This window comes from Salvelinus alpinus, chromosome 3 (genome assembly GCF_045679555.1).
Source record: "Salvelinus alpinus chromosome 3, SLU_Salpinus.1, whole genome shotgun sequence".
Lineage (NCBI taxonomy): Eukaryota > Metazoa > Chordata > Actinopteri > Salmoniformes > Salmonidae > Salvelinus > Salvelinus alpinus.
Window position 1 is genome coordinate 66338635 of NC_092088.1, and position 25685 is coordinate 66364319.

General features: G+C 41.0%; 1 protein-coding gene across 1 annotated transcript in view; it reads left to right on the forward strand.

Moving 5' to 3' along the window:
* Nucleotides 1-360: 360 nt before the first annotated feature.
* Nucleotides 361-25685, forward strand: part of hk1 (hexokinase 1) — a 39722-nt gene continuing 14397 nt past the window's right edge. Inside the window, exons 1-5 of the mRNA XM_071393742.1 lie at nt 361-649; nt 16357-16519; nt 24523-24671; nt 24827-24946; nt 25419-25514. Of these exons, the coding sequence (XP_071249843.1) occupies nt 587-649; nt 16357-16519; nt 24523-24671; nt 24827-24946; nt 25419-25514 (591 nt within the window). The 5' untranslated portion in view covers nt 361-586. The remainder of the gene's footprint in view (nt 650-16356; nt 16520-24522; nt 24672-24826; nt 24947-25418; nt 25515-25685) is intronic.

Here is a 25685-nt window from a genome sequence, read left to right on the forward strand (position 1 = left end):
CTGCCTACTATTTAACCCCTATGAGCCATCACCACAGCAATGTGATGAATGTGTAACCCCTCTCTCTGCCTCCAGTTTAACCCAGATGAGCCATCACCACAGCAATGTGATGAACGTGCCTGTTTGTTTCCTATTTTGCACAGTAAAAAAAGGATCAAGACCAGTTCTCTATCCCTTCCTTCTCTGCCTCCTCTACTTCCTCATTTCCTCCACCACCCCATGTTCTAGTGAAGGAGAGTGTGTGTAACAGGCAGCCAGTGATCCTGTCAACTGGATTCTGCCCAGGAGGCCCTGGCTTCAGCAGCTTAGCCAATCAGAGCACAGGCAGTAGGCAGGGCTTAAACCAGTCCCCATCCCAGCTCTCCTGCTGCCTGTATCTGCATTCAAGCTAAAATTACTCCATGTAGTCTGACTTCCTGGGAACCAGGGAGAGAGTGTTGCGAGCTCCATACATGACCCATTTCTCTAGCTTTGTTTGGATTGAAACTGGGATCTTTTTTAAACCTCCTCACCGGGGAGAGGGGACTACAGGGATTTCCCTTTTTTTTAGCTCTCCATTTATTCTTTCACCACATCGGTGGACAGGATGATCGCAGCACAGCTTCTGGCCTACTACTTCACAGAGTTGAAGGATGACAAAGTCAAAAAGGTGAGTGCCCTGTAGGAATGTGGCTACAGCGAGCAGAGCCGTTGTTACCTACCTTCCAAAAATAGGACAGCTTTGAGGCACAGAGCTCAGGGCCATGTGACAACAAGTGACATAATCTGAAGCCCTGGGCTTATTGACTGTCTTGAAGCTGGTAGATTCACTCTCAGGCTTACATTTCCCTGTCTTGTGATAGCATGCAGCAGCATCTACAGTGCCGGTCAGGCATCTTGTTTGTAACACTGCAATGCCCTTGAAACCAGGATGTAGCCTGCCCTGAGCAGTGGGCCCTGGGTTGTTCCATGTCTGTTGTGACTGAATGTGTAGGGTGTGTTTAGCTCTAACCTTGTGAGGGGGCAGTTCAGGAGCATCTACCACTACCTGCCTCCTGAGTTAGGTTTCAGCCTTCAAATGACATTGCACCAACCCGCTTCCTGGAGGCCCTTGCTGTAATAATTTCGCTCTATCATTGTTGAGAGAGAAAGGAATGCAAACTTTGAGAATGCACATGTTGAAAATGCCCAATACCTCCTTTCCTGGCTGTTGCAGGACTACTAGCTAGGGTATGTTAGTGGCAAATGTGCCTAAATAACAGCTAGCAAGAACATACTGTTGCTGGCAATCCTATATCCTTGTGATAAATGTAATCAAATCAAATTGTATTAGTCACATGTGCCGAATACAACCTTACAGTGAAATGCTTACTTACGAGCCCCTAACCAACAATGCAGTTTAAAAAAGTACAGATAAGAATAAGAAATAAAAGTAACAAGTAATTAAAGAGCAGCAGTAAAATAACAATAGCGAGACTATATACCGGGTACTGGTACAGAGTCAATGTGCATAATATATACATGTAGGTAGATTTATTAAAGTGACTATGCATAGATGATAACAACAGAGAGTAGCAGAGGTGTAAAAGAGGGGGAAGGGGGGGGCAATGTAAATAGTCTGGGTAGCCATTTGATTGGGTGTTCAGGAGTCTTATGGTTTGGGGGTAGAAGCTGTTTAGAACAGGAATAAGCAATGTTATATGGGCATCACATAGTTTGTGTGTGTTTGTACTCACTAATTAAAATTATTTATATGTCAGACAATTAGGCCCACATGCCCAAGACATTACACAAATTTCCTGTTTTAACCATTTCATTAGCCTTGAGACTAGCCTGATGAAATTTGGTAATATTTTTGACAAAATTTCTCAAACATTTCTCAAAATATTGATTGTGTTGTAAGTATTGTCTTCACCCGTCCTTTGGTAATATATTTACACATAGGACACATAATTACACTGTAGATACAACTAACTCTGTAGGGAATGCTATTGTATTGACTTAAAATTGCCCCCTGTTGACTTGGCACACCTTCTTCGCATTGAGTGAAGGAAACACTGTTTGACAGTTTAACCTGATAACCAGATGTAACATGGGTCTGTTTCTCTAGCCACTGGAGTATGCCTAACAAGGTATTTCAATATGTCTTTTTACTACCACAGCACACATCTCAATAAAGGAGAGGGGATATGTCCACTTAATTATCACTGGTCACTGTAGACAGACAGCATGGTTTCCAGTCATCATATTGTTCCCTATTTCCTGAAGATGTAGAACGGAGTGTGGCCTATCAGCACATCCTAACACTTTTTTGGTTCCTACATAATTCCATATGTGTTATTTCTAGTTTTGATGTCTTCACTATTGTTTTACAATGTAGAAAATAGTAAAAATAAAGAAAAACCCTTGAATGAGTAGGTGTGTCCAAACTTTTGATTGGTACTGTATATATTCATAGGGTGCCGTCGGAAAGTATTCAGATCCCTTGACTTTTTCCAAATGTTGTTACTTTACAGCCTTATTCTAAAATTGATTAAATACGATTCAGCTCAGATGCATCCTGTTTCCATTGATCAACCTTGAGATGTTTCTACAACTTGATAGGAGTCCACCTGTTGTAAATTCAATTGATTGGACATTATTTGGAAAGGCACACACCTGCCAAAAAGGTCCCACAGTTGACAGTGCATGTCAGAGCAAAAACCAAGCCATGAGGTCGAAGAAATTGTCCGTAGAGCGCCGATACAGGATTGTGTCGAGGCACAGATCTGGGGAAGGGTACCAAAAAATGTCTGCAGCATTGAAGGTCCCCAAGAACACAATTACCTCCATCATTCTTGAATGGAAGAAGTTTGGAACCAACAAGGCTCTTCATAGAGCTGTCCGCCTGGCCAAACTGAGCAATCGAGGGAGAACGGCCTCAGGGAATTGACCAAGAACTCAATGGTCACTCTGATAGAGCTCTATAGTTCCTCTGTGGAGATGGGAGAACCTTCCAGAAGGACAACCATCTCAGCAGCACTCCATCAATCAGGCCTTTATGGTAGAGTGGCCAGGCGGAAGCTACTTCTCAGTAAAAGGCATAGGACAGCCCGCTTGGAGTTTGCCAAAAGGCACCTAAAGACTCTTATACCATGAGAAACAAGATTCTCTGGTCTGATGAAGCCAAGATTGAACAATTTGGCCTGAATGCCAAGTGTGACCTCTGGAGGAAACCTGGCACCATCCTTATGGTGAAGCATGGTAGCGGCAGCATCATGCGGTGGGGATGTTTTTCAGCGGCAGGGACTGGGAGACTAGTCAGGATCGAGGCAAAGATAAACAGAGAAAAGTACAGCGAGATCCTTGATGAAAACCTGCTCCAGAGCGCTCACTACTTCAGACTAGGGCGATGGTTCACCTTCCAACATGACAATGACCCTAAGCACACAACCAAGCCAACGCATGAGTGGCTTCGGGACAAGTCTCTGAATGTCCTTGGGTGGCCCAGCCAGAGCCCGGACTTGAACCCGATCAAAACATCTCTGGAGAGACCTGAAAATAGCTGTGCAGCAATGCTCCCCATCCAACCTGACAGACCTTGAGAGGATCTGCAGAGAAGAATGGGAGAAATACAAGTGTGCCAAGTTTGTAGCGTCATACCTAAGAAGGCTCGAGGCTGTAGTCGCTGCCAAAGGTGCTTCAACAAAGTACTGAGTAAAGGGTCTGAATATTTTATTTGTATAATTTAGCAAACATTTCTAAAAACCTCTTTGCTTCGTCATTATGGGGTATTGTGTGTAGATTGATGAGGGGAAAACTATTCAATACGTTTTAGAATAAGGACGTGTGAAAATGTGGAAAAAGTCAAGGGGTCTGAATACTTTCTGAATGCACTGTGCATATATATATATTGTTGTATCTTTACTGTCATTAAATGTGAAGACTTGTTTTATCAAATCAATTCTCTATGTGTAATTATTATTACGTGATTAAACTAATAATGTAAACTTAATTAACTAGGAAGTTGGGGCCCCATGGAAAATGTTGATTTACAGAGCTATAATTTTCCGAATATAACTCTTCAGATATTTTAATATCTGATCGATTAGTCATTCTCATTAATGTATTATTATTACCTTGTTAGTCTCATTCCAAACGTCGTAAAATTATTGGTTATCTGCACAAACTCTAGCATAAATTATGAATCAGTGATATACAAATTGGCTTAATTATTTATTATTATTTATTAATCATCTAACTAAATAATCACAGAAACACATAACAGAAAAAACAGTAGATATTGGTTTCTAACAATGATAGAAAAGTCCCTAGTGGGCTAAGCCGATATGACAGCTTGGTAAGAAGCATCTCAAGGTCCTGGAGTGGCCTAGCCAGTATCCAGACCTGAACCCAATAGAAAATCTTTGGAGGGAGCTGAAAGTCCATATTGCCCAGTGACAGCCCCGAAACCTGAAGGATCTGGAGAAGGTCTGTATGGAGGAGTGGGCCAAAATCCCTGCTGCAGTGTGTGCAAACCTGGTCAAGAACTACAGGAAACGTATGATCTCTGTAATTGCAAACAAAGGTTTCTGTACCAAATACTTAGTTCTGCACCAAATACTTATGTCATGCAATAAAATGCAAATTAATTACTTAAAAATCATACAATGTGATTTTCTGGAGTTTTGTTTTAGATTCCGTCTCTCACAGTTGAAGTGTACCTATGATTAAAATGACAGACCTCTACATGCTTTGTAAGTAGGAAAACCTGCAAAATCGGCAGTGTATCAAATACTTGTTCTCCCCACTGTATGTGTGTTTCCTGTCCTTCATCATCAAATGAAACACACTCATCATGACTGTCCCTTAAATGTCCACGGACCATTCCCACAGCAGAAATATTGTTTAATTCTCCTATTTTGGGGATTTAGGAGTTTGGCCAAGTCTTTCTTTGTTCTGTCTAGGCTCTCTACCTCCTTACTGCATGGCAGTTTCTACCCGGTATTTATGACCTGAGGTAATAAACCTGGTTTAGGAGAGAGGGGGGGTGCCACGATCTATACCCAGAAAGGGCCACGTCATGACAGTCCCCCCCTGGTGGTTTGGATCTTGTGATTATCCTGCAAGTTCCTGGTTGTAGATCATCGTTGCAGTCCCCCTCTGGTGGTTGACCTTGGTAGGTTCTCTGAAAGCAGAGCAGTCCAACACAAGGATGAGCAGTGGATGTCCGGTTGGTAATCGCCATTGCAATCCCCCTCTGGTGGTCGACCCAGGTAGGATTTCTGCAAATGGAACAGGCCATCACAAGGATGGGCAGCGGACGTCCGGATTGGAATCGCCGTTCCGGACCCGTCATCTGGTTGTACAGACTGGAAGATCTGGGCAGTAACTTAGGCAGATGTTAACAACGCACACACACTCCCAAAATATATAATTACATTTCTTCCCAAATTAGCGGCGTTGTGGCACTAAGTGATGGTTGTATGGGGACTTTGTTTATGGCTCTATGACTTCCTAAGTGTCAAAGGAACTGAACCGAAAATGAATGAAAGCATAAACAAAAGATATACAAAATAAAGTTCTCACACCAAAATCATCTAATTGGACTGTATTCTATATATGTCCAAGGTCCTGGCAAAATGACCCTGTCATGGCATTGTATAATGTCATATCCAGGACGTTCCTAATTTGTGGTGTGTTGCTTAGGCACTATCCTAAGTTGATAACTACATGATAAGTCTACAGCTGCAAGGGGATGACCTATGGACCTCTGTGGAGAAACTGGTGAGTACTGTAGCTGTAGAGTCGAAAAGGCCTAAGAGTACATTTTCAACTTTACTAAGGCTGGTATTTTGTTCGGACCCTTAAGTGATCTGAGGATAAATCCTCATTAAAATGTTCCGTTGTATGTGTTTGTTTATGCTTACATAAGCGCACATGCCAAAGGAGAAAACCAACTATCCTGGTAGATTACAACTTGTTCAGAATGAGTCGATGCCTGGAGGTCAATAAGAATTGATGTCAACCTCAAGACGTGTTAAGGGGACCTGTAGTAGTTTTACTACACGTCACTGTGTCTTACACCATTGTAGTGGTGATTGGTATGAAGGAGTCTATTTCATAGCTATGTTATCCACGGAGGAGCTAACCTCACGACAAAAGTACTCTCTAAGCACTGAACCAGTCGTACACGGTGTGATCATGGTTCATGACTTCTAATAACTTTCCTCCTGAATGGTGTGTTCTATTTATTAGTGGCATGTGTGTTGACCATCAGAAGAGTGTTCTGGAGATTCACTTACATGTGTTACAATCTGAGTGACTACTAACTACTCTGTCGCTGTTATCAATAGCAATTTGACTTGTGAGCTCTCTAATCCTCTTACTGATTGTTGCTGGACTGACTGTGCTGGCATTGGTACTGGTACTCAAGGGGACCAGTTGTCCTACCAATTTATTCTGAAATATTATCCTACAGGAACACATGATTAGAGCATTTTACTAGTTTTGTATTGTAGTTCTACACATGGCAAGGCATGACTATTTTTTGCCATTTGTTTTGGAGGTGGAAGTCCACTGGACTTCTTTTACGACCAGTGTGGTACACCTCAGTAATATATTAGATGTGTTCTAAGATAATCCCCGTCTAGGGGCCTGTCTGCTCCTCACTGTTCTCATAGGGGAGTTTACAACTCGATTTGTTTTCTGCTCTGGCGGCCTCGTACGGTGTTACACATAGTCTCGACCCCCCCACCGGCCTCGATGAGGCTCACCATGGGTCTGGGCTACTATTCCCCCCCTTTGTGGTTCGGGACCCTCCCCACCAGCGGTTGGTGTTGGTATCCGAGGCACAAACGAAAAGGTTGGACTCTATGTACGAGTTGTCAGCGGCAGTGTTGTTATGAGAATGGCTGTAACCTTTAAACCAAATCTCCTGGTGTTTATGCTTCAAAATGCTCAGTGGCTGTCGAGGCCTGTCAGTCACCACAGCGTCCGTGTGTGGCAACCTCTTCAGTACCTGCGAACTGAGACGAGGATATCTGTCTGTGATATCGCAAAGTGTTTCACCAGTGGGAGTCATCGGGTCAGTTGCTGGACTGATGCCATCAGTGTCATTGTAAGGGGTGACAGTCCCCCACAAAGCGGAAGATGTACCATCGGAAGCAGAGTACACTCTGCTCATTGATGTTTTTCTTGCTGAGACGGGCAAGAGAAGTTCATCTCAACTACAGTATTGCTCAACTTCAAAGAGGAGGGAAGTTACTCATTCACAGAGACTGCTGGCTCGAAATGAAAAGAAGTCAATCAGGTTTGTTGATTGAATGTATTGAGATATCGTATTATCTCCTTGGATCAGATTCTCCACCAAGAGGTTTTGAAACACCTTTTTCCCAAGGGGTGCTTTTGACAGATACCTTTCGTGGATGACTGCTTTGCAGCTAAGTTAGGGGAAGACAGTGTGGTCAGTGGAGAAGGCACTTTGACCTGTGACCACACAAGGTTGGTTTTCCAATCCATCAGTGAGAGTAACCGATCCAGCAAGTCTGCTCCGAGTAGCAGGGGTTCAGATTCGAGGCTGATAACATACACAGGGTGAACGAGCGATACGTCCTGGAAGTGTAGTTTCAGTATGACCCTCAATGTGAGAGGCGAGGTAGTCTGAGTGAAACCTCGAAGTGTAGTGTCGCATCGTTCCATTTTTAACCATGTTTAGTTGGCTTTAAAGCCCTTTTGAAATCATCGAACAATGTTTGAGAGATGAGCAATATCGTCACGCCCGAATCAATTAGTGCATGACAAGGTAAGCAGTCCTCCAGGACTGTTTCCAGGTATGGCCGTTTAGATTTGCGTTTAGTGGACATATTCCCCACAAAGTGGAGTGGTCGTTCGCAACGACGTGATGTGTCATTTCTGTCCGAGGTGAAGGCAGATTGACTTTTCGGATTTTGTGTGGGCTTGGCTTTAACGAAGCTTTTGAACTTTTTCTTTGCAACCTTTGCATCATATTCTATAGGCAAAGCCTCTGGGCTTGTTTCTTGATCAGGCCGGCCATGGATTGGGTCTCGAGTGAGAGCAGGAGAAATTAGATTTTTAACATCCTTACTAAGGGTGTTAATTCCTGCGAACCTTATGTCCAGCAATTCTCCATCTAGTCCTTCTGACTTATCTTTTACCATTTTCTCAAATTCTTCTCGCTTTAGTTCTTCACGTAGTGGAACTTCTAGAGACCATTGGTCTACGTCTTGATTGTCCTTTAACCCTTTGTTACCCTTGTGCTCTGACACTTTTTGTGGGTTGGGTGCAGGAAAGCAGCGAACAGGTCAATTGTATCGGTAGCCGTTTTCGATGGCGATTTACTTTACAGTTATTTAGACCGCAGAGGTTATTGGATTTGTGGTTTCGTGGTAGAAACCGTTGTTGTGCATCATCTCTCAGTGCTCCAATACCTGATAATGCACCCTCTAACTGGAGTGAGTGCTCCTGGTCAAACTTCAAAACCGAGTGGTCAAGGCTCTTAGCATTGCGAGCTTTTGATGCCTCAAAAGCTGTGCTTGCAAGCTCTCTGAGTTGTAAGATAGGCAAGCCAACGTTGGCTGTAGGGCCCAAGTAGGTAATGAAGGTGGGATACATGTTCGACAGAAACATTTGTTTGAATGGTAACAGCTCTTCCATTCCTGTTTCAGTGAGTAGGCCAAAGTAAGCTGAACGAAGCCTATGATAGTAAGCTTGTGGGTGTTCATTCCGAGTTAGTTTGACAGTGTTTTCTTGTGAGCTATCGTGTTTGCGAGTCGCAGAACCACTGAATTCTCATTTAAAAGCTGTGGAAAGTTTAGTATAGTCGTTAAGCATGTGTTGCTGTTACACAAATGAACCTCGTCACATGTATATTCTATGTTTGCTTCAACAGGTAAACTCGGTCAGAACCCATAGCGTAGCCCTCCAATGTGTCCTCTATGTCAGCTAGGAACGTCTCAGTATCGTTTGGCTGACCTGGAACGGGGTCAAAGGTGGGGAAATTCTTGACGAGTTTGTCAAGGTATTCCACGCCAAGTGGATGGAGAAGATTGGCTTCATCCTGTGGGAAATTGGAGCTGAAACGCCAAGAGAAGAAGCCAAGCTTTGGCTTCGTTGGCCAAGAGGCGCCATATTACTCAGTGCCGAATGGCCAAGAGGAGAAGACTGAGGGACACATGAGGGAGGCAAAGTCTGAAACCTTCTATCGTCTTCACTCCTTTGAGTGTCGGGCTCCGGTTGCTTGGTTGGGTAGTCACGCTGTAGCGAGTGATCGTTCTGAAATTCCACCAGATTGTACTTAAGGGTGGTATTCTGCTGCATTGCGGATTCCACTTGAGCACTTAGAGTACTGGTTTTAGGCACGTGAGTGTTGCACTGGCTCCTTTCGTTCTCAAACCTATCTGTCATGTTTTGCAGATAGAGGTCTTGAGTACGGAGCGAGAGATTCAGTGATGAGATTTCCTGCGCTTGCTTAGAAATCAATATTTCCATCTTCATCACCTGAGTTCTCTCATCATTAATTTGGTCAGCAACTTCAATGAGTTCTGCTGATTTGTCCTCCAACTTAGTCATTGTGTTCATTAACTGATCATCTTTGGTCTGCAGCATTTGGAGTAGAACAGTGTTACTTTGAGTAACGTTCAACAAAACTGCATGCGTGTTATCAAGTTGAGCGCTCCTGTTTGTAGATAACTTGTCAGATTTATCTAGTTTTGTGTGGACATCGTCATATTTAGTTTTGGCTAAATGGAGTTGTTCCTGTATAAGACGATTTTGTTCCTGTAGAAAACTATTTTATTGAAGAGTTTGTGCTCTATCGTCGTCATAAGTTTTTGCAATTACATTTAATTGTTCAGTTTTCAAACGTAGTTCCATAGCTAGCAGAATTTTCCCTTTTCTGCATTTGTCATCAGTTTTCCGGTTCTCTCCACCTGTCTGTTTATGTCTACCGTGTCCTGCCAGTGCTTCAGCTGTGCACTGCGGTATTGGACCGAAGCCAATTATGGATGGCAAGACATCAAGGCTAAACTGGAGAGAACCTTCAGAAGGCCTGCGCCCGATGGTTGATTTTGGAGAGCGTTTGTCGCGATTTCTATTGTTTTTCGGCTAATGGCAAAGTTAGGTTTGGTATCACTACTGAGGTTAGAGATCAGTCCTTTTATGGGTGAGTTTTCACTAAATAGCGGGGGAGTGGGAACCACTCCCTCCTATAGCTTGCACATTATTAGAACATTTGAGAGGAGAGAATTTGGGGTTTTGGAATACTTTGGAAGATGCAAAGACAATTTTTATCTATTTATAGACGTTAATGAACCATCAGTACTGCATCATAATGTGGGAGTTGGATGCGAATGAATTTGCAAAAGGAAATTGACTTGATTAATCAATGATAATGATGAATCATACCTGTATAGGCAACTGGGAATTACATTTTAATTATCCTGAGAAGTTGGTTAATCTAGGTTAATATGGGAAAGTTTAAAATGTCTCATTTAATTGGAAGAACCTGAAAAGGTATTTTCGACAATTTAACTTATTAAATTGAATGAGACGATGATATCCAATCAATTGAGATTGTCTGGATTATCATACGTGTAAACAGTAGTTTAAATGTTAGGGTACATTCATCACCAGGTTCACATGTCCCTAAGGCCGAAGCCACATGGGATTCCCGCTGAAGGCGGGACTTCATTCAGTACTGGGTAGTCCTGAATGAGCTTTGCAAAAGCAAATTTTACTGATTTAACTTTTACTTGGTACTCATCCCGGATCCGGGAGCACCCTCATCAGTAAAAAAGCTGACTAGCATAGCCTAGCATAGCGCCACAAGTAAATACTAGCATCTAAATATCATGAAATCACAAGTCCAAGACACCAGATGAAAGATACACATCTTGTGAATCCAGCCATCATTTCTGATTTTTAAAATGTTTTACAGGGAAGACACAATATGTATTTCTATTAGCCAATCACGATAGCAAAAGACACAACTTTTTTTCCCACCATTTTTTTACTGCATAGGTAGCTATCACAAATTCGACCAAATAAAGATATAAATAGTCACTAACCAAGAAACAACTTCATCAGATAACAGTCTGATAACATATTTATTGTATAGCATATGTTTTGTTCGAAAAATGTGCATATTTCAGGTATAAATCATAGTTTTACATTGCAGCCACCATCACAACTCTCACCAAAGCAACTAGAATAACTACAGAGAGCAACGTGAATTACCTAAATACTCATCATAAAACATTTATGAAAAATACACAGTGTACAGCAAATGAAAGACAAAGATCTTGTGAATCCAGCCAATATTTCAGATTTTTTAAGTGTTTTACAGCGAAAACACAATATAGCATTATATTAGCTTACTACAATAGACTACCACACAGCCCCATTCATTCAACATAACGTTAGCGATAGCGATAGCGAATAAACCAGCAAAAGATATTAAACTTTTCACTAACCTTCTCAAAACTTCATCAGATGACAGTCCTATAACATCATATTACACAATACATATATTGTTTGTTCGAAAATATGCATATTTAGCGGCACAAATTGTGGTTATACAATGAGAATAGTAGCCAAGCTGCAAACAAAATGTCGGGAGAAATCTTGGGAGAGGCACCTAATCTAATCAATAACTAATCATAAACTTGACTAAAAAATACAGGTTGGACAGCAAATGAAAGATACATTAGTTCTTAATGCAACCGCTGTGTTAGATTTTTAAAATTAACATTACTACGACATACAGCGTGCGTTAAAGCGAGACCGCACCGAAATTAATGGCGGAATAGTAGTTTAACTTTTTCGACAGAAATTACGAATTAACATCATAAATATTTCTTACTATTTGATGAGCTTCCATCAGAATCTTGTACAAGTTGTCATTTGTCCAGAATAATCGTTGCTCGGTTGTAGAAGGTCGTCTTCAACTGTGGAATTAGCAGCAAACGTTAGCCATGTGGTGCAGACGTGTCCAACTCAGCATAACGCAGAACAAAGAAAATCCCGAAAATCGCAATATACTGATATAAACTGATATAACTCGGTTTAAAATAACTACATTATGATGTTTTTAACACGTATATCGAATAAAATCAGAGCCGGATATATCTAGCGCCTATAACAACAGCTTTTCAGGACGCAATCCTGAGGTCATGACGAACGTCATGACGAACGTAGAAAAGACTGCACACCCGGTTCCAAGAGCTCTTGTTCGGCCTCAGATCTACCTAGACACCCCATTCCAATTCTCACTGCTTACTGACATCTAGGGGAAGGCGTAGGCAGTGCATGTAGACCCATAGATTACATGCAAATTAATAAACTGACCCTGGAACAGAGCCCCCGATTTCAGATTTCTCACTTCCTGACAGGAAGTTTGCTGCAAAATGAGTTCTGTTTTACTCACAGATATAATTCAAACGGTTTTAGAAACTAGAGAGTGTTTTCTATCCAATAGTAATAATAATATGCATATTGTACGAGCAAGAATTGAGTACGAGGCAGTTTAATTTGGGAACAAATTTTTACAAAGTCGAAATGGCGCCCCCCTATTGAGAAAAGTTTAATCAATGTTAATGATAAATCAAACCTGTGTAGGCTATTTGGGTATTAAACTTTAATTAACCTGAGAGCGTTGCTGTATCAAGGTTAATGTGGAAAAGTTTAAAATGTCTCATTTGTAGAAACCCATCCATTTGGATATTATTTTAAATGTACATTGGAAAAAGGTAAATCCTGCAATTTTACCTCTTAGTTAAATTGAATGAGACATCGATATCCAATCAGTTGAGACAGGCTGGATATCATAAGTAACCACTTGTTAAACGTGATCCACGTTTGGGTGTCACCTAAATAATTGTTTTTAACTTCTTATGGCTGAAGGGGCAGTATTGAGTAGCTTGGATGAAAGGTGCACAGAGTCATAGTTGCTAATATACGCATATTATTATTAGTATTGGATAGAAAACACTCTGAAGTTTCTAAAACTGTTTGAATTACGTCTGTGAGTATAACAGAACTCATATGGCAGGCAAAAACCTGAGAAGTTCCACTTCCTGTTTGGATATTTTCTGGGGGTGCCAGATTTTCAACCAAGCTCTCATTGAAAATACAGAGAGATATGGATGGGTTTTCACTTCCTACGGCTTCCACTAGATGTCAACAGTCAATAAAACTTTGTCTGATGACTCTAATGTGAAGGGGGGCCGAAGGAGACAGGAATGAGTAATCACTTCCATGAGGTGCCCACGCATTGAACTGGCGCGTTCACGTGAGAGTGAGCTCCGTTCCATCCGTCAATTGAAGTCGATGTAATTCTCCGGTTGGAACGTTATTCAAGATGTATGTTATCAACATTCTAAAGATTGATTCAGTACATCGTTTGACATGTTTCTACTGACTGTAACGGAACTCTTGGACATTTCGTCACATTATAGTGGACGCGCTTTGAGACTTTGGTTAGGGCGTTTGGTAAACAATTCGAAAGTAGCTAATTGGACATAAATAACGGACATTATCGAACAAATCAAGCATTTATTGTGGACCTGGGATTCCTAGGACTGCATTCTGATGAAGTTCATCAAAGGTAAGGAAACATTTATCATGTATTTTCTGGTTTATGTTGAGTCCAACATGGCGGCTAATTTGGCTATTGTTCTGAGCTCCGTCTCAGATTATTGCATGGTTTATTTTTCCGTAAAGTTTTTTTGAAATCTGACACAGCGGTTGCATTAGAGGTATATCTATAATTCCATGTGTATAACTTGTATTATCATCTACATTTATGATGAGTATTTCTGTTGAAACGATGTGGCTATGCAAAATCACTTGATGTTTTTGCAACTAGTGAATCTAACGCGCCAATGTAAACTCAGATTTTTTTATATAAATATTAACTTTATCAAACAAAACATGCATGTATTGTGTAACATGAAGTCCTATGAGTGTCATCTGAAGAAGATCATCAAAGGTTAGTGATTAATTTTATCTCTATTTCTGTTTTTTGTGAAAGCTATCTTTCGCTGGAAAAATGGCTGTGTTTATTGTGGTTTTGTGGTGACCTAACATAATTGTTTGTAGTGCTTTCGCTGAAAAGTATATTTGAAATCGGACACTTTGGTGGGATTAACAACAAGATGACCTTTAAAATGATATAAGACACATGAATGTCTGAGGAATTTTAATTATGAGATTTCTGTTGTTTGAATTTGGCTGTTGTCATATCGATCCCGGTAGCGGTATTGCAGCCATAAGAAGTTTTTAACAGAAACGTACTGGCGATTCTTCACCCCCAGGGGTCACTGATCGCAGAAAGCTGAAATCAAATGGAAGTACAAAGGGAGGGAGTTCCGTCGGGCAAGGCGGAGGAATTACAACGTGACACAGGAAAAACAAAATGGCTGCTTTCCCTTTGTTAGCTTAGCATCTTGTGCAAGCTAATCCTACACTTTCAAGCATAACATAGGATCCCTTTCAGCAAGGGAATGGTTTTACTTTTAACGTATTACGTTCAAACCATTTCTCTGCATTATTTTCGTGATGTTTTACTGGAACGCACGCTAAACAAAGAAATGCACCGTTGGTCTACTCGCGTGGAAATGCGAGAGACAGAGAGATAGTTATCGCTACTTAAGCTAATATCTACTCAATTTCAATCGGCTAGCCCTGTGTACCCGCTCAAGAAATGAATAATGACCTAGCGAGCCTTCAAGAATTGAATATTGATCTAGCGAGCCTACCCGCTTCTGAAACGCGGATGTAACGGGTGTCGTCGGAAGGAAGGAAGAGACCAAGGCGCAGCGTTCTTAGAGTTCCACATAATTTAATCACGAAGTGAAACTAAAATAGGACAAAACAATAAAGAATACAACGACCGAACAGCTTCGATGTGCAAACTCCCTGCACACAAACAAAGAACAAGATCCCACACAGAAAGAGGGAAAAGGGCAGCCTAAGTATGATCCCCAATCAGAGACAACGATAGACAGCTGCCTCTGATTGGGAACCACACTCGGCCAGAAACAAAGAAATACAAAACATAGAATGCCCACCCAAATCACACGCTGACCAAAACAATAGAGACATAAAAAGGATCTCTAAGGTCAGGGCGTGACAGCGGGAGGCAGAAATAGCACTATGTTTGGCCAAACGCTCTATTTCTCAAATTTCTATAAGTAGCTGGATCGTGTCCTAGCACTTAGAAATGTAATCACTAACTTTAAAACTCATTAGTCACCCTGACGTCATCAGATACGCAAACACCGGGACTTCTATGGCAACACACACACAACCAATAATTCCTGTCTACAACTCCCCTGCTGTATAATATCATCTGGGTGTATAATGCAATCTGCTTTCCAATTTTGTATAGGCTGAATGAAAATAAATGCCTCATTCTATTTTAGATGATTCACACGGGGCACCAATATGTCGTGTCTTTACTGTCATTAAATGTGAAGACTGTTATTTTATCAAATAAATTCTCTATGTGTAATTATTATTACGTGATTAAACTAATCGTGTAAACTTAATTAACTAGGAAGTCGGGTCACCTCGGAAAATGTTGATTTAGAAAGCAACATTTTTGTGAATATAACTCTTCAGATATTTTAGTATCTGATCGATTAGTGTGGAAATGTATATAAAATACAGGAAAATCATGATTTTGACTGCACTGGGCCATTAACAGGCTCTTATTTAGCTCTTTATAAATAGTACACTGTTTTGAAAACTCACCAAACTATTCCTGAAATATTAACCTATTAGAAACAATTTGAATATCAAACTCACAAAAATTATAATTACACAATTACACACACTTACCATAACATGTGCTAATTGTGATGGTAATTGTGATAGTAGCCATTTTGAATAATCAGAAATAAAAAAATATCAAGGTGATACCCCCACACATGTGATATCATTGAAAAGCCCAGAATGTCCTCTCAAAGGTACAACGGGACCTAACACAATGCCATGTATGGACTTATAGACCAAAAACGAATGTCCATTAGAGAGGACAAAAATTAATTGCTTGTCCTCAGCAACTCTGCCTTCATTCCCCTGGACAGATGTGGAAAGACTTTAGAGAGAACAGCTCACTCTCCCAAGATTAAGGCTTAAAGGTGTGGCCTTCATCGTGATACTGGATCCAGTATGTCAAAGGACAGCTGAATCACTACTAGTAGATGTTTTGCAACTGTTAGTGTCTTTTGAGAGCCCATTGTGTTCCCTCTTAATTAAGGAGAAAGTAGATCATATCATCTTAATGCTATGAATTATGAATGAATTACTCCCTGGATTAATCTGAAGAAACTGGTTGTAAATGATCAAAGATGATGATGTGTTGGTGTCTTTCAGATCGATAAGTACCTGTACGCCATGCGTTTCTCCGACGAGACGCTGATGGACATCATGAAGCGATTCAGGAGGGAACTGGGGAATGGGCTGGGTCGGGACACTAACCCCACAGCAACTGTCAAGATGCTGCCCACCTTTGTCAGGTCCATTCCTGATGGATCAGGTGAGCATGAACACTCCAACTAGATACTCAGAAGAAGAAGAGTTGTGGGAAATCTATGACTGGTTCTTTCATTTTTAAGGACAAGATGTAATAACATGTTAAAGATTTGTACAGTTACAAATCCAGGTGTGAGGCAGAAACCAGTTGGTCAAGTGGCATGGTTTCTGTTTTTTCACCCATTGGCTAGTCACAATAGAAATAACAGGGTCTGGGCCCATATCCACAAAGAATCTCAGAGAAGGTCCTCGGAATCCTGTTGAAACCTGTTTTAAGAATTTAAAAACTCTCAGCTCAGAATAGGTTTTAGGATGATGTTAAGACACTGCCCAGACAAACTCTGAGCCAGGAGTAAACTCAACTCATAAAAGTTTCTCAGCTCATAATCACAACAGTTTGAGTTACTGCAAAGGAAAGATAGTTATGACTTTTGTCGTGTTTCTCGTGTTTCTTGGCCCAAGCAAGTCTCTTCTTCTTATTGGTGTATGTTAGTAGTGGGTTCTTTGCAGCAATTCGACCATGAAGGCCTGATTCATGCAGTCTCCTCTGAACAGTTGATGTTCAGATGTTCTGTTACTTGAACTCTGTGAAGCATTTATTTGGGCTGCAATCTGAGGTGCAGTTAATTCTAACGAACTTATCCTCTGCAGCAGAGGTAACTCTGGGTCTTCCTTTCCTGTGGCGGTCCTCATGAGAGCCAGTTTCATCATAGCGCTTGATTGTTTTTGCGATTGCATTTAAAGAAACTTTCAAAGTTCTTGAAATTTTCCGGACTGACTGACCTTCATGTCTTAAAGTAAGGATGGACTGTCATTTCTCTTTACTTGTTTCAGCTGTTCTTGCCATAATATGGACTTGGTCTTTTTCCAAATAGGACTATCTTCTGTTTACCACGGATTTGTTCAAACGCGTTAAGGAAAGAAATTCCACAAATGAACTTTTAACAAGGCACTCCTGTTAATTGAAATGCATTGCTTCTACAACTGCATTGCTTGCTGTTTGGGGTTTTAGGCTGGGTTTCTGTACAGCACTTTGAGATATCAGCTGATGTAAGAAGGGCTATATAAATAAATTTGATTTGATTTGATTCAAGGTGACTACCTCATGAAGCTGGTTGAGAGAATTCCCAGAGTGTGCAAAGCTGTCATCAAGGCAAAGGGTGGCAACTTTGAAGAATCTCAAATATAAAATATATTTAACATGTAGAAAATAGTAAAAAATAAAGAAAAACCTTGGAATGAGTAGGTGTGTCCAAACTTTTTACTGGTACTGTAAATCAGATCAAAAGTGAAATAAATCCCACTGTGAGTGTGTTAGCTAGTGAATGACGTAAGAGATTATATGGAGTAGGCCTTTAGGGTTCATCGTTTGCATTCCCTCTTGTTTTTTTAAAAACGTTTCAGTTCCTTTGGTTTACAAAAAATAAGTTGTCACGCCCATAAAACTACTACTGCTTAAATTTCAACATGTTCTCAAGACAGTGTGAAACTGTCTTTAATTCCCGGGAAGAGTGGATTTTTGGCAGGAGCCAGGAGCTTTTGACAAAATTACATCTGATATACATGGCAATGCCAACAGTAGTCAGCCCAGACATGACAACACAAAGATTTGAGTCACTGAGTACGGTTGCATGCACACAATATTGCGATTATTGTGGATAGTCAGATTAATATAATAGTTTGATTAAAACGTTTACATGCTTTACAAGAAGAATGATTTCCCTAATAATCCTGTTAACATGGACACATCTGAAATCAGGCTCCCTAGTTTTCAAGTTTTAATGTCACATGCACAAGTACAGTGAAATGCCTTTCTAGCAAACTCAAAACCCAACAATGCAATAACCAATAACAATGTAATACTAGAAGAAAACATGAGAAATAAGAATAAATATGAAGAACACAATAAGTAAGTAAGCATACTATATACAGGGTAAGTTCCAATACCATATTTACAATGTGCAGGGATACTGGAGGGATGGAGGTAGATGCAGTATGTATAGGGATAAGGTTACTAGGCAACAATAAATAAGATAAACAGAGTAGTAGCAGCTTGTATGTGAGTGGGTGTTGTGATAGAAAAATTACAGATTTACCTGATTTGTTTAATATTAATAGACAGATATTTATTTGACAGTTTCTGATTATTGTTGCTTGGTTTTATAGTTAGGTAACACCAGTGGATTTGAGCAGGAAGTTAATGTGTTCTAAAATTGTAATCTGTTTTGATTATGTGGAACAGTGTCCAGTAATTAAAGTAGATTCAAATAAGTATTGACTATTAACATGATAAAAGAGGACCAACTTTTTGAAGGTTCTACATTTGGTAAAGGTTTATATTTTTACTAAATTAAGGCAACAGGTTGCAATGTTTACATTGCCAGAAATGGGTTTGTTTATTTTAGACAGTGTCGATTCCACGTAATGAAACACTGTATTAGTGCTCCCGAGATGCGTAGCGTCCTAAAGCACTGCATCTCAGTGCAAGAGGGATCACTTTAGTCCCTGGTTTGAATCCAGGCTGTATCACATCCGGCCGTGATTGAGAGTCCCATAGGGCGGCTCACATTGGCCCAGCGTCGACGAGGTTTGGACCGGTAGGCCGTCATTATAAATAAGAATTTGTTCTTAACTGACCTGCCTAGTTAAATAAAGGTTAACAGGAACAATCTAAGGTGACAATATAGTAACAATATCATGATAATTTGACATGGTTATTGAAAAGAGAGACCAGTCATATAATATGATATGGGAGTGAATTGTTAGACTCAGTGGAGAGATACATGTTGCCATGTCTAAGGGTAGCACACGCTAAATTAAGCACACATAAACGTTGGGGTACATTCAAATTAATGATTGTCATGATCATGTTTTGTTTGTAGTTAAAACCTTTGGGTTGCTGATTATGATATTATTATACTGAATGCTAAAGAAATTGACATTTCTCTTCCAGGAGAATGGGGGTAGTCATTTTCTCTCTCTTTGAAATGTTTCCTGAGGCTATGGTCTTGGGAGAGGGGTTAGTGAAATTCAGCAGTTTTATAGGTATAACGGTATCTGGATTTGGTGGTAAAGAGGAGTTACCAAATTAAATAAGGCCTGGCCATTTTTGTTTGATTGTTTGATTTTTGACACACACACACCAGTACGCACACACAACTTACTGGTTATGAATATGGTATTTTAAAGGGTCACACACACACATTGAATATTTAGAAAAAGAATTCGGAGTTTTAATTGACCACGTGAATTATTTTGATAAAAAATGTACTGAGGAAACTTACTGTAAACCTGGGATACAAAATGTATGAAATATTTTACAGTTTTTTATTAATTGGTCTAATATAAACACTTTTTCACGACCCTGTCTTTCAAAGATAAATTGTAAAAATCCAAATAACTTCACAGATCTTAATTGTAAAGGGTTTAAACACTGTTTCCCATGCGTGTTCAATGAACCATAAACAATTAACAAACATGCACCTGTGGAACGGTCATTAAGACACTAACAGCTTACAGACCGTAGGCAATTAAGGTCACAGTTATGAAAACTTAGGACACTAAAGAGGCCTTTCTACACCAAAAGAAAGATGCCCATGGTTCCTGCTCATCTTTGTGAATGTGCCTTAGGCATGCTGCAAGGAGACATGAGGACTGCAGATGTGGCCAGGGCAATAAATTGCAATATCTGTACTGTGAGATGCCTAAGACAGCGCTACAGGGAGACAGGATGGACAGCTGATTGTCCTCGCAGTGGCAGACCACCTGTAACAACACCTGCACAGGATCGGTGCACCCGAACATCACACCTGCAGGACAGGTACAGGACAACAACTGCCCGAGTTACACCAGGAACTCACAATCCCTCCATCAGTGCTCAGACTGTCCGCAATAGGCTGAGAGAGGCTGGACTGAGGTCTTGTAGGCCTGTTGTAAGGCAGGTCCTCACCAGACATCACCGGCAACAACGTCGCTTATGGACACAAACCCACCGTTGCTGGACCAGACAGGACTGGCAAAAAGTGCTCTTCACTGACGAGTCGCAGTTATGTCTCACCAGGGGTGATGTTCGGATTCGCGTTTATTGTCAAAGGAATGAGCGTTACACCGTGGCCTGTACTCTGGAGCGGGATTGATTTGGAGGTGGATGGTCCGTCATGGTCTGGGGCGGTGTGTCACAGCATCATCGGACTGAGCTTGTTGTTATTGCAGGCAATCTCAACACTGTGCGTTACAGGGAAGACATCCTCCTCCCTCATGTGGTACCCTTCCCGCAGGCTCATCCTGACATGACCATCCAGCATTACAATGCCACCAGCCATACTGCTCGTTCTATGCATGATTTCCTGCAAGACAGGAATGTCAGTGTTCTGTCATGGCCAGCGAAGAACCCGGATCTCAATCCCATTGAGCACGTCTGGGACCTGTTGGATTGGAGGGTGAGGGCTAGGGCCATTCCCCCCAGAAATGTCCGGGAACTTGCAGGTGCCTTGGTGGAAGAGTGGGGTAACATCTCACAGCAAGAACTGGCAAATCTGGTGCAGTCCATGAGGAGGAGATGCACTGCAGTACTTAATGCAGCTGCTGGACACACCGGTTTCTGACTGTTATTTTAGATTTTGACCCCTCAATTGTTCAGGGACACATTATTCCATTAGTCACATGTTTGTGGAACTTGTTCAGTTTATGTCTCAGTTGTTGAATCTTGTTATGTTAAGTTTGCTGAAAATAAACGCAGTTGACAGTGAGAGGACGTTTCTTTTTTTGCTGAGTTTAGTAAGAAACACTCGTTTGAAGGGTTTGAATGACATCTGACTTCTGTCCTGACTTCCTAGTGTGATTTGATCACCCTTGCTGGAAAGCTGAGAGACATTGGATGATGGTTTGAAGGTCATTTGTAATGCTGATAATTACGGAGAAGTTTTATAACTAATAGGAAGTGTTGTTGTTTTTACACATTAGTTAATAAGGTGAATTATGTGTCAAAATGGGGGAATTACCATTTTTCTTTGGTTTTTGGATTGAAGTTTACACACCTTGAGTGATATGTAGGTATGTATTGAGTGATGTATGAAGGAGTGTATTGTTTCCTTGTTTGTTCTGTTTTGTTTTGATAAATCTCACCAGATTGGGTCTGCTGGATGATTGGGATAATTTCCTGATCCTATGACTGCGATGAGGTTGACAGTGTGATAAGCTAATTTGGAAAAAGATGTTTTAACAGAATGTGTTATTTTCTTCAACATTTGTTTTAGAGATTTGCATTAAGAATATTGGTAGAAGTAATAATTTGTCATATAGTCAATGCTTGTCTGGATTTCCTGGATCAGAAATTAACTGAATTGAATTGTTGTTCTGATTTGTCCTCTCGAGGTTAAGGTGGAAATGGTATCTAAACGCACGAAAGGGATAATTTGACCAAACAGGGTGTGGACCTCAAAAACCCCTCTAACCGGCTGAAGAAATGCCATTCACTACGGCCCTGTCCTGCACTACTTCTATCGAGAGACCTGAGTCCGAGCCAGCAACCGGTGTACAGCATCCAGTTCTCTCATATTGCTGGTATAGTGGTTGGCAAATGAAAAAGACATAATAGGATTTGTGGTGGGGTTCAGGTGAGACATTATCATGGGCCATACACTTTGAATTGTGAAGCTATCTGAAGAAGGAAAATTAAGAAATGCCAGAAGATTGAGTGTCAGAGAAGGGAGGGGGTTGGTCAACTGTGCCCATAATTGATTTAGACTTATCTGAAATTGTTATTTGGGGTATCAGGTTGATGGGGGAAGTCTACAGTGCTAAATGTATAGTTATTTAGGGTAAGAATGCATTGAGATACTGATCTGTAATTATAACCCCGACGAGAGAGTTAATTGGGTTAATTATAAGGTGAATATATTGTATGTTAATATGGATGTAGTGTTGCCAGTGTTGATGTATGTTAAATTGTGGGTTTTCATTTTGAGTGATAGAACCAATGTGAATCACTGAGCAATGTCATTCAACATTTTGGTTGGATAATTCATTGGGTTTTGAAATATGATTTGGAAACAAAATTATTTTTTTAAACTGACTGATTGATTTGAGTAAGTTTTAGTATGTTAACTATATGAGTGGAGCAATTAATGTATTGGGTAAATAAGTTGTGTACTATGTTGAGACTATTCTCAGCATGCCTTGGTAAAAGGAGGGGTAAACTCTGATCCTGAGAGTGAAACTGATCTTAATCTATTTGATTTATATCCATTACCAAATTGAAATGTTTAATGATAACACTCAGGAACTATAGCAGGTTTATGCTAATTGAACATAGAGTCCATAGGTGATGCCTTATACATAATGGGATCATGATGCTTGTCCTGGGTTATGTTCATTAGGCACTAAATGGAATACATTTATTTTTAAACCTTGTAATTTTACTTTTAAGTTGAGAGAATTCTCAAAATGGGGGAATGTGATAGAAAAATTACATATTTACCTGATTTGTTTGATATTAATAGTTAGCAATTAATACTTAACAAATAGGAGGATATTTCTGTCCTGTTAGTGTCTTTGTTTTCATGGACTCCACTCTAGTTCCCTGCAGCTATTCAGGGCGTACAGTCACTGGAGATGGCTTGAGCTGACAAATGGGTTAAAGACTGCATTACAGAGACAAGAATGTGTTTTACTAGAGATAGCTTAGGAGTAGAACAATGCTTCATCGTCTCAAAACCATCCTTGCATATGGGAAACTAAGCCAGGGTGGGGTTAAGACAACAACCCACATGCAGATAATGACAGGATGAACCCAGAGTGGCTTATGATGCCCCAATCTGCATGAGGGGGGTTGAACCAACCATAACTGAGCGTTGTTAGTGTCAGCTATATATAGTACTCTGCATTTGTGTAATGGTTAGGTTACTCGGTCCAACACTCAAGGGTGGGGGGTCGACCAGCCTCAATATTGCAATAATTAATCAATATTAAATAAAGATGATTGTGTGAAGAAATGACCAAATCTCTCTCAGTACTGAATTTCCACGACAGTGTGCGAGTCAGAGTTTAGAGTCAGTATAAATGTATGTGCATAGTTTCCTGTAGTCCATGATCAGCTCCTTGGTCTTACTGATGTTGAGGCACCACACTGCCACCACACTACCACACTGACCTCCTCCCTGTAGGCTGACTCATCATCACCGGTGATTAGGCCTACCACCGTCATGTTGTCAGCAAACTTGATGATGGTGTTGGAGTCATGCGTGGCCACACAGTCGTGGGTGAACAGGGAGTACAGGAGGGGACTAAGCACACACCCCTGTGGGGACCCTGTGTAGAGGGTCATCATGGTGAAGGTGATGATACCTAACCTCACCACCAGGATCCAATTGCAGAGGAAGATGTTCAGACCCAGAGTCCTAAGCTTGGTGACGAGCTTGGAGGGGACAATGGTGTTGAAAGCTGAGCTGTAGTCAATGAACAGCATTCTCACATACCTAATGGCAAATCGGCAATCAAAATAAACGTTTTACCACAGCAACCATGTTATTTTTGGGAAGCACATTTCATTCTGAGTTCGGACATACAGTGCCTTCGGAAGGTATTCAGACCCCTTGACTTTTTTCACATTTTGTTACAGCTTTATTCTAAAATTGATTAAATTGTTCTTTCCCCTCATCATTCTACATACAATATCCCATAAGGACAAAGCAAAACCAGGGGAAAAAATGTGTTGCTAATTTATGAAAAATAAAAAAACTGGTATCACATTTACATAAGTATTCAGACCCTTTACTCAGTACTTTGTTGAAGCACTTTTGGCAGCGATGTTTACATGACTATTGCATAATCTGTTTAATATCGAATTATTACTGTGCATGTGAACATACTCACTGCCGCCTGTAGTACTGTAACCCACGTACCTCGATCAGTAGGTTCCCCTTCTGTTTCAGTGGACATGATGCCTCTGTTCACAGTTCACATACTTGCTTGCTGTGAGCACATGCATATTTTTTATGCTTGTTACAGAGAAGGGGGACTTCATTGCTCTGGATCTGGGAGGCTCGGCCTTCCGCATCCTGCGAGTGAAGGTGTCCCATGAGAAGAAGCAGACAGTTCAGATGGAGAGCCAGATCTATGACACTCCAGAGGACATCATCCATGGCAGTGGCACTCGGGTACGGGGTATCTTTCAAACTCTTACCGTATATAAATGTCTAAAAGTCTAGTGGCCAGGGAAATAAATCCAAAGTGTGCATTACAGTCTCTCCTTGTGCACAGATTGCTTTCGAGATAACCATCCCTAACTGAATTATTTTCCTTTCCCTTGCAGCTGTTTGACCATGTTGCAGAGTGCCTGGGTGACTTCATGGAGAAGCAGAATATCAAGGATAAGAAGCTTTCTGTCGGCTTCACCTTCTCCTTCCCCTGTGCACAAACCAAACTGAATGAGGTGAGAGAATGAACAAGGCAATAGTACTGTACACCTGAGCTTCAGTTATTAGCTTCGTTTTTTTATTTTACCCCTCTTTTTCTCCCCAATTTCGATCTTGTCTCATCGCTGCAACTCCCAACGGGCTCGGGAGAGGCAAAGGGTGAGTCATGCGTCCTCCCGAACATGACCCGCCCAAGCTCGCAGCTTAACCCGGAAGCTAGCCGCACCAATGTGTCGGAGGAAACACCATTCAACTGGCGACCGGTATCAGCCTGCAAGAACCTGGCCCTCCACAAGGAGTCGCTAGGGCACAATGAGCCAAGTAAAGCCCCCCCAGCCAAACCCTTCCCTAACCCGGACGACGCTGGGCCATTTGTGTGCCGTCCTATGGGACTCCTGTCACGGACGGTTGTATTAGCTTCAGTTTTGAAGACAGATCATATCATACTATCAGTGATCTTTAGTCTAGCTGCCTGTTTGTCTTTTGTAGAGTTATTTGCTCACTTGGACAAAACGCTTTAAAGCCAGTGGAGTTGAGGGAATGGACGTTGTGACTCTTCTGAACAAGGCCATCAAAAAACGTGGGGTAGGTTTGATGTTTTTAAGCACGCTTGCCTAATGCAATGACAATGAACCCACTGGGCAAAAACTACTTGAATCAACATTGTTTCCACATCATTTTAACCAAAAAATTAAATATGATGACGTTGAACTTTGAACTTTTAACCTAAATCCAATGACATGGTGAAATTGTTGG